General features: G+C 26.4%; 1 protein-coding gene across 1 annotated transcript in view; it reads right to left on the reverse strand.

Annotated features, from left to right (window-relative positions):
• The window catches only part of LOC122634639, a 76,057-nt gene that overhangs the window by 28,638 nt on the left and 28,261 nt on the right, over window positions 1–19,158 (reverse strand). The window contains exon 2 of the mRNA XM_043823770.1: window positions 1,205–1,296. Within this exon, the coding sequence (XP_043679705.1) occupies window positions 1,205–1,296 (92 nt within the window). The remainder of the gene's footprint in view (window positions 1–1,204; window positions 1,297–19,158) is intronic.

A 19,158-nucleotide genomic window follows, 5' to 3' on the forward strand; every position in this document is an offset into this window, starting at 1 on the left:
TATTACTCAATGACCAATCTATTATTGTACTATAATTTGTTATAATAGTATCAGTTTCTTATAAATGTCGCTGTTATTTTATTTAAAGATAAAATGTGGAAAACTTCGATATTGCTTATTGGCCCATCTATTATTGCATTATAATTTGTTATAATAATTTTGCTTACTTATATGTATTACTATTATTTTATTTAGAAATAATATAAAAAATTTTTCATTGACCGATCTACTAACGTACTACAGTTTCTATAATAGTTTTGTTTATTTATAAATATTTCTATTATTTTATTAAAAAAGAAAATGTTAAAAATATCGACATTACTCTTTTCGAGGAACTCAATAGATTTGGAAGAGTAGAAACGTACGCTTGAACTTTGTCACTTGACATTTCTCTTCCTTCCCTTAACGCATTTCAGAGAGTAGCTACGCGAGAGATAGCAAATAGCATGGCTCCGTTGTCGGATTTCGCATTCTTGCGACGTAACGACATTTGCATTGAAATTGTTGCACCCGAGCGTGAATCGCTTTTCGCATTCGAAATTACCAAAGAAAGAGATAAAGACAAAAAGGTGAAGAAAGAGCAAACATAGAAAAATAAACATACATAAGAGTGGATAATCCTTAATCGTGTCTCGGAATAATAAGTTTTACTGAAGATCTTCTTAAAAATTCATTAAAATTTAAGGAAGTAATCAATATAATGAAAGAGGATTTTCATTATTATTATTATTATTATATAAATGTTATTATTTAATTTCAAACAGCTTTTTAATTTGGAATAAATTAATTATGTTATAAATAAAATAATATTTTTAAATAAAATAAAAATTAACTTTTATAATCATATTACAGCAATAAATAATTATATTTATAATAAAAATTAATAATCTAATAAATTAAATTATATTTTGTAAATTATAAATGATTTAGAATTAAATAAAATTTTTATTGATTTCTACTATAATTACCTATTGTTAAATAATTTTATTGATTCCTATTGTAATTATTTATTATTAAACGATATACAATTCAATAGGCCTTACGAGGTTTGCATATTTTTTTTTTTTTGATTTATATATACTAAAAATTATAAATTAATTGTTTCTTTAGAAACGCAGATATAAGCAAAATTTTTTAATATATATATATATATTTTTTAATATTCCTGATGTATCATCATTATAAATTAAAGATTTATTCTTACGTTCTCGTTGGTCGTTGATATCTGTCTTTTCGATCTACCATGGTATACTTGTGGTTTGATTAATGTGTGTCTGCTGAACTCTGGAGATGGTCCTATAACAAATAGAAAAATAATTCATTTTTATTTCAAATTCGTTATAGATATTCATATTTTCATGTTTTTACAAATTTTTCCTATATATCAAATGTTAATAACTTATTAATAACAAACGTAACACACAATAATAAAATTATGTTATCTTCTTGATGTATATAATTTCTTCAAAAATCTACTAATAATAATAATCGTCATATTATTTATAATATTAATAAAAATTATTATACTTTCGGGTTAACTGGGAAAGTATTTTATTTCGTACTCCTTTAAAATATTTGACATATGAAGAAATTGTGAAACTTTTTTTAATACACACACACACACACACACACGCATACACACTATTGCTTCTAACAAAACATATATTAAACTGGCTCTTAATTTATAATCAACCTACGTAACAATAATTTTTATACCAAATAAAAAATTTTGTTAAACAAATACAAAATAATAATAATAAGAATAATAATAATAAGAAGAATAATAATAATAGTTCTGTAAAAAATAACAATATTCATTTGAACGGAAATAATGTCACGAATTATTAATCTCTTAGATTCAGACATTCTAGGGACATTAGACTAGTTTAGAATTAAGAGTAACAATGAACTAGGTCGCCGTTAAAGCTTTGATTGGCTCTTTAGTATGAGTCGCTTATAATGCAAGTGTACTCGTACGAACCAGACGAACGTTTTTATAGCTATAAGATTGACGTCAATGGTGGCGATGAGAAAAAAAAATAGAAGATCATAGTAAAAAAACTTGCTATATGTATACATTCGTAAGCCGCACCGGAAAGGAGGAGTCATTGACCATGGGTACGAAATGAAGGACGAATTGTAATTAAGGATAATTATTTTAAGTGAGTTTAAATACATGTCTGAAGCTCCAGACATTTCGTTGTATATATCTGGGTATTTATTTTTGGAGAAATTTTGGTAGTTTTTCTTTTTTCTTTTTTTTTTTTTTTTTACTATTTCCTTTACAACCTCGAATCGTGATTTACAAAAATTATGACACTATGTCGATATATATGGATATTTCTCGCGAATTTTCTCGCGAATAAAAATGTTTAATATTTGTTTGCTGCTTTTTTTTTTTTTTTTAGTTAAAAAAATGATGTTGAAGTTTCAACTTTTTTCCACTTTTCTTTTTTCTTCTTTTTCTTTTCAAAGCTGTCGCACCATGTAGATATAAAATCATTGTAGATTTTTGTAATAAAATTTATACTTGTTGCAAAAAAAAAAAAAAATAAAGAAAAGGAAGGGAAAAGAAAGAAAATAAAAAGAAAAAGAAACTAAAATTTTGATATTTATAAAATTTGATTAATACATTTTTTAAAACTAAAATTTTTGGGGACTTCTAATATTTTTTTTGAAACTAAAATATTGTCGACTAAAAATATTTTAAAACTAAAACTTTACGAACTACAAGTTTTTATAACAAATATTTTTCAGTAAAATTTGTATACACTAAAATATTCAAAAAGAACTTTTTTTTTGTAATTATGATTTGTCTTTTAAATTATGAAAAGTTTTTATATTATAAAAAAGTAAACAAAACAATTCAGAAACTGTTTATAAATTCTGTTCGTTCATAAAAATGCAATTATGTTTGGTTATTGCTATTTTTCACTTTAAAGTGATGAAGAAAAATATTTTCGTACATCGTGATATCTTTTATTTTTAATTTCTTACCTTCTTTGAAAACGATTATAAATATCCAAAAACTTTTACAAGTAAATATTATTACTTTTAATCCAATCTATCATTTACTTTTTCCTTTTTTTAAATAAAAACTTTCATATGTATTTAAGCAATTAATTAATTTCGTGAACCATTATTCGCACAATATATTTCCTTTTCTTTCTTTTTATTTCTATTTCAAAAATTACATTAAATAAAAATTAATTGAACGTAAATATTTTTTACTTACTATCATGCACTTATTTATTAACACACACACACACACACTATTACACAATACTTTGTTATCTTATATACATAGTATGCTTGGGAATATATCATACATAATAACACAATAAATGAACAACCATGAAAAGAAATAACGTTTTACACGAAAAAACATTCTCCGTATATCCATAAAGTTTCATATTTCTTTCTTTATTATCCCATATGTATGTTTTATATTTCCTTTTATTCGTGATTTTTTGTTATTATTAAATAAAATGTCCGATGTTTTTTTCTTCTATTTAATTACTCTATTGATTCGTATAATAGTTACCGATCGTTCGTCATTAACCATTTTGTTTGTAATTGATGATATCAGTTACTTCCCAGCAATTTCGATTAAATCCATGAATTAAAGATCAAGTTAGAAATTGAAACTCGTTAAAACGGAAAAGAGGACGAGGAATAATAAGTAAGTAAGAATAGGATAGAAAGAATATTTTAAAGTGAATCGATTTACGTTAGTAACGTCGCGATCGTCCTAAAAAAAAAAAAAAGAAAATATAAATGATTTAGATCTCATCTAAAATACGTTGTACGTGTTATAATGGCGGATTAATAAAGATTAATATTGCATAAAAAGAAAAAAATTTTTTAATTATATATATTCGATAAAAAATTAAACATTTGATAGTAATAAAAAATAAATAATTCTTTTTTTAACGCAATTTATTGTATATTAAATATTCAAATTTTTCGTATTAAATTATTATCTAATGATATATAATTTATAGATCTTGTCTAAAATATATCGAATATGTTATAACGACAAATTAATAAAAATTAGCATTAAATTGAAACGGGGAAAAAATTTCTAAATAAAAATTCGATAATAATAACATTAAATATATAAATATATAAATATAAAAAAAAAAAAAAAAGGAAACAAATTTTTTTAATACAACTTATATGCGTATGAAATACTGCAATTTTTCATATCAGAATTATTATCTAATGGTATATAATAAAAAAATATCTAAAATTTGTATTAAAAATTTCCAAAAACTAAGTAAGCATAAAATATTTATATTTAATTGAATTAATTTTTAAATTTGCGTTAAATTAAATGAAATAAAATGAAACATATGGGATTCCTTAGCATATGCAATTTTTGATTCTTAGCATATCCTTGTCCCAACATGCTGTCCTCTTAGCATACGACTATTTGGTCTGCAAACGCACCGGATGTTCTCGCCCTCCGCCCTCCACCCTCCGCCCTCCGCCCTCTGCTCTTCGTCATCCGAATATTCGAATACATTATGTTCTCGTCGCGTATGTATACCCTTGGTAAATATCTCTCATAATGCAGTCACAGTTTCCACGGTTTCCATTAAATTTAAATAACCTTTGTATTTCATATCTATGCCAATGAGAAGTACTTACACGCTTTTGAGCACATTATAAAATCTTGTTATCGTTAGTCAAAAAAGAAAAAATTGAAATAGATGATATCAACATTTTCATTTTTTAATACATATAGTAATAAATTGCGCGACAATAAATAAAGAAAAATATTTACGATCAATTAATTTCAATTCAATGTAATTTTTCATGAAATAACGATCAAATAGAAAAGAAAAGATCTGCAAATAACGATTAGCGAAATTAAATAATTGTTTAATTATATGAGTTTTTATTTGAAGGAAAAAAATATGATAGTTGAATTAAAAGTAATAATATTTGTAAAAGTCTTTCGATATATTACCACCGTTCTTAAAAAAATGGGTAATAAAATAAAAACAAAAAAATGTCAATCTGCGAAAATATTTCTTTTTATCGCTTTAAAGAAAAAAATAGTAATAACCGAACATAATTGCATTTTTATGAACGAAACATTATCCTTTCATATAATCAAATTATTTAGTATATAATTATATAAACATTTAAATAAATAAAAAGAATATAAAAATAATTTTTAAACTGTTTTGATTACGATTTCTTGCAACTTAAAAAAGAAAAAAGAAAAAGAAATTTTCTTTTATGTTTTAGCGTAAAGACATTTTGTTGAAAAATATCTAGATTTTAAGAAAGTTACAGTTGTTAAAATTTTATTTTTTAAACATTTTTACTGCAGAAATAATTTAATTTTAAATAAATATTATAGTGTACAAAAATGGATTACATTATATTTCATTATTTTCAATCATTTTCAGTTATTTCAGTCATTTTCAAAAGAACATTTCGGATGCATTTGCAATTGGATTACTTTGAGTTCTATTATCAGTTATATGCTAATTATCTTAAAAGCTGTTCAGAACTCTTAAAGGAGACCTCAGTAAAAGCATTTTTCTCAGTTACAAATATCATGTTTAATAGAACAAAAAAATAGAAATAAATAACATATCTTTTTTTTTCTTTTTTATTCAAATCACAAACACCATCGACAACGTATAATTTTCTATTAAACGTATCGTTGAAACTTCAATTAAATTCTGCGTATGCGTGGATGTCTCGGAAAGAATATTATCTCCTATCCATTGAAAAAAGAAAGGAAAAAAATCATGAAAGAAAATAAAGAAAAAAAAAAAAAAAACTATTTCGTGTACTTTAGACAGAGTCGAGAAAGCGTCAAATATTAATAATCACTTTCACTCGTTGAATATTTCCCTGTTTCCGTATGTTTGTTTAATCCATTAACATTTAAAACTCTTGAAAAGAGAATTACTCTTAAAAAAATTTTCTGTGCATAAGTTTCATGTACCAAAAAGGAAAATATGACGATAAGGGAAGAAAAAAGAAAGAAGAAAGAAAACAATGATAACGATAGAAACCACAGGACTTCCGGTTCTCTTAGGACCACCTTACTTCGAATGACGTCAGACTATAGAAAGAACGTGCTAGGAAATCTCAATCTATGGTACGTATGTATGTGTTAGATTATGTACGATGACTATACCAGAATAATTCTAATGGACATTTCTTGGAGAAACGGAAGTCACAGAAAGGAAACAATGGTTTCTTCTCGAAGGAGAAAACAAAATTAATGTTTTCTTTTTTCACTCTTCCCTCCGCACCGATCCATCGACAGCATAAAATTATACTTTTATTCGAGGAAATAAAATTTCAATGAGAATCGAGCTATTGTTGACCTAACGAACAAATAATTTCTTATCCGAAATTTTGCTGAAGAAAAGAATGAAAAGGATGAAAAAAAAAAAAAAAAAGAAAAAAACAGGAAAATAATAAACAAAAATGAAGAATCAAATCGTGATCGTTTCACGGCTCAAGATAAGTGAATCATACGATGAGAGTCGAATTAAAAACGAAACGCACGGCGAAAGCTTAGGATCGTGCATTAGCGCCGGTCAATTAGGCCACCGTGTTGATTCGGTCTAACTGACGGAGAGACAGACGCATGTGCAAAGGCGGATCTGCCTTTCGTCTTCCCATGCCACGTTCCCGTTTCACATGTGCACCAAACGAGCATAACCACTACCACCACCATCATCGACATCAGCATACCTCCCACTTACCCCTCACCATCATCCCCACCATCTCTTTCTCTATTCGCAGCAACGGAACATAACGGCCGAAAAGGTCGTTGCTCGGTTGCGATTAAACTCCCGGTTTCACGGTGGCCCTCGATTCTAAAGTTTAAAGAGAAAGAGAGAAAGAGAGAAAGAGAGAGATAAATTATGAGTAGAAAAAATGGACCAATTCGCGACGATCCTGAGAACTTTTCTTTATAATTATGATGTTTCTCTCTTTTCATAAAAATTAAAATTAAATTCAATAATATCCTTGCATTAAAAAGATTGTCTTTTTTATATACTATCATTTGTCATTTATCTAATTATTTGCTTGAAAAGGATTGCCTTCTTACAGAATAAACAATGTTAAAAAGTCATACTTAAATATTTTTGAAAATTTACAGAAAAAGGCAACTAATAAGTGAAAAAATAAATGAATTTGCGACTACTTTGCAAACTGCTCTTAATTATGATGTGTCCTTCTTTTCATAGAAGTTCAATCTAAATTCAATAATTTAATTGCATTAAAAAGAATGTCGTTATTTTTATGTATTATCGTTTCTCATTCATTTAATTGTCTGTATAATAAGTTGAAGAACAGACTAGGTCCTGAGAAATCAAATCATATTTGAAAATTTTAGAAAATTTCTAAAGAAAGATAACTAGTAAAGGCAAAAAAGAATCAATATGATTGCATTTTTTAAAAATGTCGGGATTTTGACGTATTTATCTAATTATGCATTTGGTAATTCGATAGATTGACTATGTCCCGAGAGAACAAATAACACTAAAAGTCATATTTAAAGATTTTTAGAGATAAATAGCAAAGTTCACAGAAAAATGTAAATATAGAGTAAAAAATCCCGAGAACTGTTCTTAATTATGATGTATCTTTCTTAATGTTATGATATATTTTCATAAATGTTAAATATAAATCGAAAATTTGCAGTTAAAAATAATGTCGTTATTTTTACGTACTATAATTTAGTCTAATAATTGTCTATTCGATAACTTGAAGAAACGGTTAAATACTAAGGGAGGAAGTAACGTTAAAAATTAAATTTTATAAAATGTTCTTTCGACAATTTGTATATTTAATTTATTTATAAAATAAATTCCGAAGATATCCAAAGACGTCAGTTTTTCGTTTGGGGCAGCCAATAGACCTAACGTGGCACTTACACCGGGATTCGAATTAATTGCAACGTCATTGAACGCAAGTGTATTTAGTGAATGGTCCAATCAGAGACCCGTTTCTACACTGCTTTGCCGATCCCAGTTCGAGCTCGTTAGTCAATTAAACTTCATAATTAGAGCATCTACGAGAACGACGTCTTACGTATGACTCACAGATACGATATACACGGACAACACACATATAAAGAAATACTTGTAGCGATAAAACGACAAAGAAAGAACATAAGATCTGCCGAGGACGGATATTACTTGTCTCGTTTCTGTTTTCTAACATCATGTTCGTAAAGAGAATACACCAACGACTATACTAACGAAATCGATGTTGTTATATAGTATGTTAGGGGACGACAATACGTAATAAGGATTTATATGTTTCTTTGAAAAAGGTCAAACAGAAATGGCAATAATAACTGCCACATAAACTACAATCACTTATGGTGGACGAATAGTGCAAAGTCTGAAGTTAATTTTTATGTTAACGCTAAAAAATAAAGTGAATGAATTGTACATAAGATGGTTGGTAATACGTATGATATGAAATATGCATGCATGCATACATACATACATACATAGAAATATGTAATTATATATATATATATATATATATATATATATATATATAGATAGATAGATATATATATATTCTTTTTCGCTTAAAGAAAATTACGTTTTAATTATTACTGAATGAATATGTATATAATTACTTTGGTGTTTAATTTGCACGTGCTCGGTGTCTATTTGTTTCGCTAAATAAAGTGAATGACGACGACGACGAAAGAAAAAAATATTGTCTTGCCGAGTTCTTTTAAAGCACGTTCGTCAGACGAACGTGACTTACAATTAACGTCTGATTCATTATCGCGGTATCCAATTACATCTTATAATATGTTCAGTTTTCTTTAAATTTCTCTTTTCGTTGTATTTAATACCATGGCGCGTAACAGATCCTACTTTTTGTTTTTAATATTAATACAATATTTTCGAATGAATATTAAAAACGCAATTATTTTATTGTTTCAATCATATTGTTCGTATCATATATAATTGTATATTATAAATAAAATATTATTTTTAAAACTTTTCAAATATTCGTAGTATCTTATCAAACATGAAAAAATTAAATTCTTTTTTTATTTATAAATACTACATTCTCACATATATATATATATATATATATATATATATATATATATATTCACATACATATATATATTTTTTTTAAATATCGCAAACATTCGCAAATATAAGTATCATATCGAAAGTTAAAGATAAACTTATTTATTTTCTTCAATTTCTCTTCAACTACTTTACTTTAAATGAATCTTAATATTTTTACATATATGTACGTATATTCGCGTACGTACGTATGTGTCTATATTACTCAATTTCTCTCTGATTATTCTACTTTGAATGAATCTTAATTTTTTCACATATACATTGCTCATATTTTCACTTATGCATATATTACTCTACTTTAAATGAATCTTAATTCTTTCACATACATATTGCTCATATTTTCACACATATATATTACTTTATTCTAAATGAATCTTAATGAATCTTAATTTTTTCACACATATATATATATATATATATATATATATAATTATATGTATACATTATATACAATATATTGTATTATTTCATTTACATTAATCTTAAAAACAACTTTTTATTAAAATGATGAATTTTTTCATGCGAACTGATTGAAATCTATAATATCTATAATCTTATCGTTTTATTATATACTTACACTAATCATAATACAGCCATCATTACGAACGAAAGTTCCAATAAAAAAAAAAAAAAAAAAAAGAAACAAAAAAAAGGAGGAAGAACCAGAAAGACTTGATATTCGAAAGTCGAGTTTAAAAATACATATATCGATCCGTTCATTCTAAAATCGATCACATCCATTAAGTACGATTATATCGAACAGTATTATTATCGTAAATCTCGGAGTTTCGCACCTGGCAAACTTTAGTAGTTATGTAGAAATATAACCATATTGAGGGAAATCCACTCGGTGAGATTAAATCCACGATGGCTTCACCAATCGGATATTGTACGATCGCCAACGTACGATTCCAACGTATGCGGGATTTCCGCAGGATACGTTTCGACCGCATTTATCGGATTAATTCGCACTCGAGCGTTAGCAGCGATCAATGCAAGCGTAAAATCGATTTATTCGAGCGAAGGTGATTCCTATCTAACGTTTGACTCCCCCTTACTCTCTCCTCTCTCTCTCTCTCTCTCTCTCTCTCTCTCACCCTCTCTTTCTCTTTCTTTCTCTTTTCTTTCTCTCATCTATCCCTATCTCTATCTCCCTATCTTCATCTCTTTTCCTCTCTCTCTTTCAATCTTCTTTTCTTTTTTCTATTTCTCTCTTTTCTCATTCACCCACACGCTAACTCTTTGCACGTTCTTCAAAGAACTCTGGGATTTCACTCATGAACGAAGACAGATCTAAAAAAAAAAGAAGGGTTGCACGAGAAACATTTACGTACATTTTCGATCATGCATTACTACTTCTCTATAGATTCAGTCTATAATAAGAGTCGTTTAATCAAGTAAAGTACTCTTGAATTTTCTATCGAGAATCTTCGAGATTTCTTCGTTTCTTTTAACTATATTGTTGGTAGATATATATTCTTTCTTGTATAAGTTATATATTTTTTATATATATACATATATATATATAAATTTTGTAAATATTTTATATAAATTAATTTATAGAAATAATACTTTGTAAAAAAATCATTTATATAATACTTTTCATTATTTGTTTAAATAACATCTTTTATAATGTTTATTTAAATAATATCTCTTGTCTAAATAACATTTTTTCATATTTCTTTTAAATAACACTTATTTATTATTTATCTTAACAATACTTTTTCATAGATATGTGAAAAATGATATTTTTCAACGCCTATTTATTTGAAAAGAATATTATCATATCCTTTCATACCTTTTTAAATAATATTCTTTAATCACTTAATTAAATGTGTAATAAAAAATGTGTATACGTAAAATAGATATATAGAATTTATATATCTTTATTTTATTAACCTATATTAAAAAACAAAAAAGAAAAAGTACTCACTAGAGAATTTTAATTAAGATGTATATTAAGCGATTAAATATTAAAGAAACCGGTTAAAAGAAGATAAGAAAAAAATTGAGAATATTGAATCGAAAAAGGAAATGCAACTCCTTCTCTGATGCGCCGTTTCGGACGCGTCAGATTAAGCACGAGTTCAAGTTCGTCTGCTTCTGTTGGGTTAATTGCGGTAAATGGACGTCAAGTGGTGGTTTCGCGTCTTGGGATACGCGTTAGCAAAACCACCTTCAGTTTTCATCTGATATCTTCTTATATCCTCTTCCTCTTCTCTTTTTTTTTATATTTTTTTTGTCTACATCCTGTCCTTTAACTTTTTATCCATTTGCAATAAAAATCCCATAGAACAAAAATCATCGTAATATGAACCACCATTTTTTTCTTATTAATATTTGTATCCTTTTTTCGTATCATATATTTTCTAAAAGATAGTGAGAAAGAAAAAGAAAAAGAGAGAAGAAATTGTTATATGTTTTGATATTTCTATAAAATTTTATAGTATTATATTCTATATAGGTATATCTAAATAAAATAATACCTATCCTACATAAAAAATACAATATATATATATATATATAAAATATTCTATATGTATGTACATAATATATACTATATTATAATTATACACAGACAATACTTAAATGATGATATTATCTATTAATTGAATCGCTAAATGTTTTCAATAATTTATAAATATTTGTTACTTGTATGAATACCGTCAATCTAAAATTAAAAGAAATATTTACAAGTACCGACAAAATTAAATTAATCTTTTATAATTTTCAAAATAAATTGCCTTCAAAATGATTCAAAACTAAGACAAAGCAACAATTTGATAATTAAATAAATAAATACAGAACACAGATATTTATAACGATGTAAAAGTAATTAAATATAAATACAAAATAAAAAAATCAAATAACTAAAATTGATAGAAAATTTTTTAATTTAGAAATCACTTTATATTTACAAAATTTCTCGATCTAATTTAATATTCAATTTCTTTCTTCTTAATTTTAAAAAATAAAAATTTAATAATTCAATAATAAAAAAAAAATAAATAATGTGAAACAGATATTTATATCTATATAAAATGAATTAGATAAATAATTAAATAAATATAAAAAAAATAATCATTTTCTAACAAATTAAAAAAATTAAAGAGTTTAAAGAGAAAAATAAGGTAACGCTTCGATAATAAAAAAGAAAAGAAAAACATAACAAATAGAGAAAAAGAAAAAAAAGAAGAAACGAAGAGAAATATCAACGTTTAAATAAAATGAGAATTCTTTTTCTATTTAATCGAACCTGTTTAAATCAAAGACTTAATAACAGTATTTAGCCCAATAAGCTAAAACCAATATTTATTAAACATCCGAGTATTTATTAATCGTCATTACTAAAACTGAAATAATAGAGAAACCAATATATTATCCGATATATATATATATATATATATATATATATATATATATATGTACATTAAGATCGAAAATATTCCAATATTTCGATTTTTCTATTAGGAACATAATTTTAGCGATATTATAGCAATTTCAATACTATATCGAAACGGTTTCAATATAACTTTTTATTAACAATTGGAAACAAAATAATTATCGTTTTTAAATTTTGTTTTACAAACATTTTTCCAAAATTGAAATAATAATAATTCCCCAAAAAATTATCAATAAAATACCGATATTTCTAATATCAGTATTCACGTATTTCGATTTCTATAATGGTACAAAGATACAACCGAAAATATCGATATTATGTCGATCTTTTTTCTTTTTTTGTAAATGTCCCTGATCTAAATAGAATAGAAATCGAGTAATAATAATGTTCGTTCTTTTTCACATTGGAATCTACGTGGCCTAGAAGCGTGAAGAAAAGCACAGAGAATTTCTTAAGGATATGAATAGAAACGAACGAAGAAGATGCGTTAAGAGAGACAAGGAGCTTTCCAAGTGGTCTACCGTCGAGAAGAACTTACGATGCCAGGAATGCTTAAAAGCGAATTCAACACCGACAAAGTCTCAAGTATTACCTTTCGTAGAATCAATTGTAGTTAACTTCCTAAAATTGTTCAAAATAATTCATAAAAGCCTGATATTGAATTATTTTAAGTAAAAATAAAGAAGAAAAAATATTCAATCCATTTTCTAAGAAAATTTTCTTTCCAATTAATTAAACTACTTAAAATGTTTCGTAGAACGAGATATAATATTATTATATACGAGTATTACATTATTATGTATATGAATATTAATTAAATATTTTTTTTATCGGTTAAAAGAATAAATTACAATAATTTATTATTTCCCGAATAATAAATATAATAAAAAATAAATAAAATGAATAATAAAAACAAGTAATATTTTTAATCGTTTATTTCTAAACAATTTAAATTTGTGTATCTTGATACACACATATAATAATAACACAAATAAAATAAATTTATAATAATGTCATATAAATATTAAATATTAAAGATTTTATTTATTTATTCTATAATCCAAAAGCAATATAATAATATTATTTATTTAGATATAAATTACTAGAAATTGAAACATTAGTTATCGTTCGATTCAATAGTTAAATAGTTACCTAAATAAATAAATAAATATATATATATAATTAAGAAAATATCCGAGTTTGCAATGTATTAATAATTATTTAACTGATTATACAGCTATTATCACAACAAAATAATAATAAAACATATTTTATTCATTAAATTTATATAGATATTAGATTAATATTTATAAAGATATAAAAAATATTTTTAATTTTCTTTATATAATCCTTGTTTATGCCTATTTATATTTCTATATTTTTTATACAGAAAAAGCTAGAGAAAAAATTTTTAAAAAAGCTACTATTACAAGAAGATAATAGAGGTATGATCAGTTAAATGTTGCTCTTTTATTCTCTCTCTCTCTCTCTCTCTCTCTCTCTCTCTCTCTTTCTCTCTCTCTCTCTCTCTCTCTATAAGCACCCTCATGTGTTCGGAACGTGTAGTAGAGTCAACGGGGCGATGACACACGCCCAATATAAAGCGTTAAGTGTGTGCGTGTGTAAAACCGCTCTTGTGTATGTGCTGCACGCGAGTTAGCACGAGTTAAACTACTCGTCTTACTCGTACAGATATATAGATGCGCGCGTGCGCACAAGGAAACGTGTTACACTTCGTTAGAACTTAGAAGGACTAGCATACTAGAAAGAGAGACAGAGGGGGGGGGGAAGGGAAGAGACAGAGAAAAAAAGAAAGAAAGAGAGAAAAAGAGAGAGAGAGAGAGAGAGAAAGAGAGAGATTGAAAAAGAGAAAAATAGTCTCCCTTTTTACTTCATCCACTACAATTTGGGATCCTGACCGCTCAGAAAGTTGTGTATCGATCTGCTAAGAAGTTACCCAGGAAACGAGGGAGTACCCTCTCTCTCTTTCTCTCTCTCTTTTTCTCCCTCTCGCTCCCTCCTTCTCCCTTTTTCTCTTTCTCTCTCTCTCCCTCTCTCTTTCTCTTTCTTCATCCTCCTCACTCTCTTATATTCAATTTCAAAACGGGTATAACTTGCTATAGATTTTATCGATTCGTTGAAAAATTCTTACTCTTTTTCAAGGGCTGAAATTAATTATTATAGAAGGGAGAATAGATACATGTGTGTTGTACTCTTTTATATATATATATATATATATATATATATATATATATATATATATATATAGTATTTGAAAGATATTGAACTTTTTTTAACAGTTTAGGAACATTCTAATATTTTATATCTAAATAAAACAATAGTAATAACAACATTAAGGTAAGTAAATAATAATAATATAGTATTGGATTAATCAATAAATTACTTAATAAAATTTTTAATATTTTATATTTAAATAAAGTAAAAAAAATCTAAGTAAATAATACCAGTATAACAAAACATAACATCGGGTTAGACAATAAGTTATGAAGTTTTTACATTATATGTATATTAATCGAAAAAAAATAATATATAATGTAAGAGTTTTATATATATATACACATATCTAAAAGAAAAAATAACAATATCTAAATCAACAATACCATATTATACTATGGTATAATAAACCGTAGTATAGTTTTAAATCCTAATACTAAATATACTACATAAATAATGTTAAAATATTGAGTAAAACAAATATAGTGTATTATTTATTTACATATAAGGAATTCAAAAATAATAATATCGGTCAGTCAATGAAGTAACGAAATTTACATGATCGTATCTCTTAAAAGAAAATACATTTTCAAAACTATATAAACATGTTTTACTCTGTGATAGAGTTTAGGCTAACGAAATTAAAAATTTCAAGTCGTTTCACTTACAAAATAATTACTACTTGTTTATACGGCGACACATCGTATAAACAGTATAAGCATAGACCGATGTCATCGTTAATCCCTGTTGGAAATGTTCAAACCGGTTGAAAACATTCAACTGTCACAAAGATATCGAGTTAAACCTCGAGACAATAATTCTCGAAGGGATAAGAGTAACAGCCGGAAACAGCAGGGACTATTTTGAGATCACGTTTAGATTACGTTTTGTTCAATTCGCACATAAATGCACCTTGTTCTCCTTCTCTCTCTCTCTCTCTCCGTCTCTCTCTCTCTCTCTCTCTCTCTCTCTCTCTCTCTCTCTCTCTCTCTCTCTCTCTCTCTCTCTCTCTCTTTCTTTCTCTCTTTCTCTTTCTATTTATCCTCTTTTGACTATCTCTATTTCTCTCTATCCGTTATGTCAAGCAACTTTCGAAAACTATGTCAGACAAATGCGTGGACTGAAACTCGGACGATGCGATAACCTAACGTTGATAAAGAACATAATCAACTACATTCTTAAATTCATGAAAAGAAATAAAAATCTTATTATAAAAATCTAATGAATATTCTCTTTCTTTTTCTTTATATATGTATATATATACATACACACACATATATATATCCTATCTAACAAAAAAATCATAATCAGCCATTTTTTTTACAAGAATAATTTATCTACATTATTTGATTTTGTTCAATCATACAATTTTATTCAATTCAACACAATCTTTATTCAATTTTAATCATGTTAATCCTCTGCAGGTATATCAACGTTTCAAAAACATATAAATATAACAAACATTTGTTTATATGTATGTAATATATATAGATAGAAATATATTTTATATATATGTATAGAAATTATTGTGGTCAAGAAAAATAACTGACAATATATCTTTTTTTTGTTAAATATATAATATTTTATAAATATTTATAAATATTTATATAATTATATAAATATTTTTGTTAATATATATATATATATATATATATATATATATATATGTAGACACTCACATACAATTCTACTTAACGAAGAAAAAGATATATTGTCAGCTATTTTTCTTGACAAAAATAATTTATATAAATAATTTGATTTTATTCAATCTTATACAATCATGTTCATTCTATGCAGGTGTGCCGACATTTTAGAAAGATCAACGAATAAGTTTGCTCTTCCTGTTAAGTTCTTTTATCAGATACTTAACTTCCGTCGTTCCGGCTTCCTCTATTCTCGAAATTCGTTTGCAGACACAGTCACAGCCGAGTTCTCACTCACTCACCCTCTCTCTCTCTCTCTCTCTCTCTCTCTCTCTCTCTCTCTCTCTCTCTCTCTCTCTCTCTGCTTCGCCTTATAAATAATTTACTATGTGATTCATCCGCGAAGAGCACGCTGCTCGTTGGCGCCCACGTGGATAGAACTATAGAATACATTGAATGAATGAGCATCTTATCTCGAAGGAACTCATTATACTCTATTTCGCTAGGTTTATTTTATTTTAAACGACAAAAATAATATACAAATTATAGCATTATATTTATGCAAATGATATATTTAAATATTACTAATAAGCATTTACATAGAATAAAAAAATGAACGAAAAAAAGGAAAAAAATATAAGGAAAAAAAAAATTAATAGAAAGAAAAACAAAGTAAAAAAAATAATTTGCAATATGGATGTATGCTATGTATGCTATGAAATATTCCAACTATAGTAAAGTACCACACCCAAGAATACCATCCGCAACATGGATACATGGATACACATTGGATATACATGGGATACACTGTTCTTCCCTAACCAAGGTGCCGTTCGAGAACCGGTATCGATGACTTTTAAACCATAAAAGTAACGCATAGACTTAGGCGACATAGGACAAGGGGCAGCCAGTCACGTAGAAGAAGCCATGTTTATGCTTGACATCGGCCTTCTTATCTCTTTCTCTCTCTCTCTCTCTCTCTTTCTCTCTCTGTCTTTTTTCCATAGCACAAAATGGACGACACCGTAACTACAATATCTCAGCTAAAAATGTTTATAGATACTACTATTATAGATATATATACATATTAGATATTATCTTATATATATATATAATATATATAAATATTAATATTATAGATATTATAAATATATATAGAGAATATAGATACTACTCTACCTGATATGGAAAGTTTTATAAAGAATAAAAAAGTAGAAAAGAAAGAAAAGGGAAAAACTATGTTTTGTAATATACAGAAAGAAAGAGAGAGAGAGAAAGAGATAGGTATAATAACGTAATCGTTAGAAACTTCGTATGTCTATCGCGTGACTCCACGAAATACGGAGCCCTTTCTTTTTTTTCTCTTTTTTTTTTCTTTTTTTACACTTTTTTTTTTTCTTTCCTTTGCTTGTTCACAACGCTACAAAGAGACACGCTCAATAAAAGCGTCTACGCGATGTGTCAGTGACCAGTACTATATATACATATATATATGTGTGTATATCGCGAAGAGCATCGAACCAATACGTGTGTGGCGCGTGTAATACCAGATCAGTGGACTTTAACGCTGTTCGTATATATTTCGATGTCAGAACACTGGTAATCACTTTCGGTTGATAGCTTTTCGGTTGGGCAATTAAACACGATACCGTTAATATATTTTACCAGTCACAAAACTATTGTAATCCATTAAATTGAAGTTATAGAACGTATACGAATATGTTTACAAAGTAAATGAAAATTATATCATGGCCAATAAAACGATATTTTACGTATTTGAATTGATGGAGATTTGTTAAAAAGAAGAAAGAAAAGAAAAGAAAAAAAGGAAAAGAAAAGAAAAAAAAAAAAGCTTTGAAAAATTAACTTTGACCATAAAGTTCGAGCTCGTTTATTTATTTGTTTATTTTTCTTTGCTCGCATCGTATACTATTCGTTACGAGGATAAAAAGTCTCGAAGGTACGATCCCATTGGGAATCAACTGTTTGCTTGAAAAACAATGTTAAAGTTCCAGTAATTCTTACAGCGATATTTATTTATAATATCTTTATATTTACAATGAAATACAAAATAAAATAAATAACGTGTTATTGACAAAGCAACAACAAATAAGACATATTACCTCTAAGATATATTTCCATATATATAATATTCTATTTAGAGTTAAAATCAGCCTTAAAGTTAACCATCCCAAATATCTTCTTCGGTTGTAAAGTTACAAAAAATATATTTTATATGCAACTTGAATGATGTCAAAGCATATATTGAGATCTCGGATGACATAAATATTACAACAATTGCATCGACTAATTTCATTCAATTTTATTGATAATAAATCGTTATAAATTGATCTCTGTTTCATCGATTTTAAAACAGCTATATTCGAAACTTTTTTCGTGGAACGTTCGGAAAATTTTTGAAAAATCGCAGAAATCTTCAATATTTTTTAAAACGACGAAACTTTTTCTCCACATTATTTAAATAAAATAAAACAAACGTTGTTTTAATACGCAAGACTTTTCTATTTATTTCCTTTTCTTTTCTTTTTTAATTTTTTCTCTATTTATTTTTTTTATTTATTTATAGTTAATAATTTGTGACTAACACGATATTACACTTTTTTCAATTTCCCTAAAAACGTTTGTAGCTATAAACGTGACTTTATATACGAATAAATAGAACAAAGATTAATAAAAAAATAAATCACTAAACGAACAGGTCAATTAATGTTACGAATATTATTATCAAACGATCAAACAAATT

Source organism: Vespula pensylvanica, chromosome 15 (assembly GCF_014466175.1).
Source record: "Vespula pensylvanica isolate Volc-1 chromosome 15, ASM1446617v1, whole genome shotgun sequence".
Classification (NCBI taxonomy): Eukaryota; Metazoa; Arthropoda; class Insecta; order Hymenoptera; family Vespidae; genus Vespula; species Vespula pensylvanica.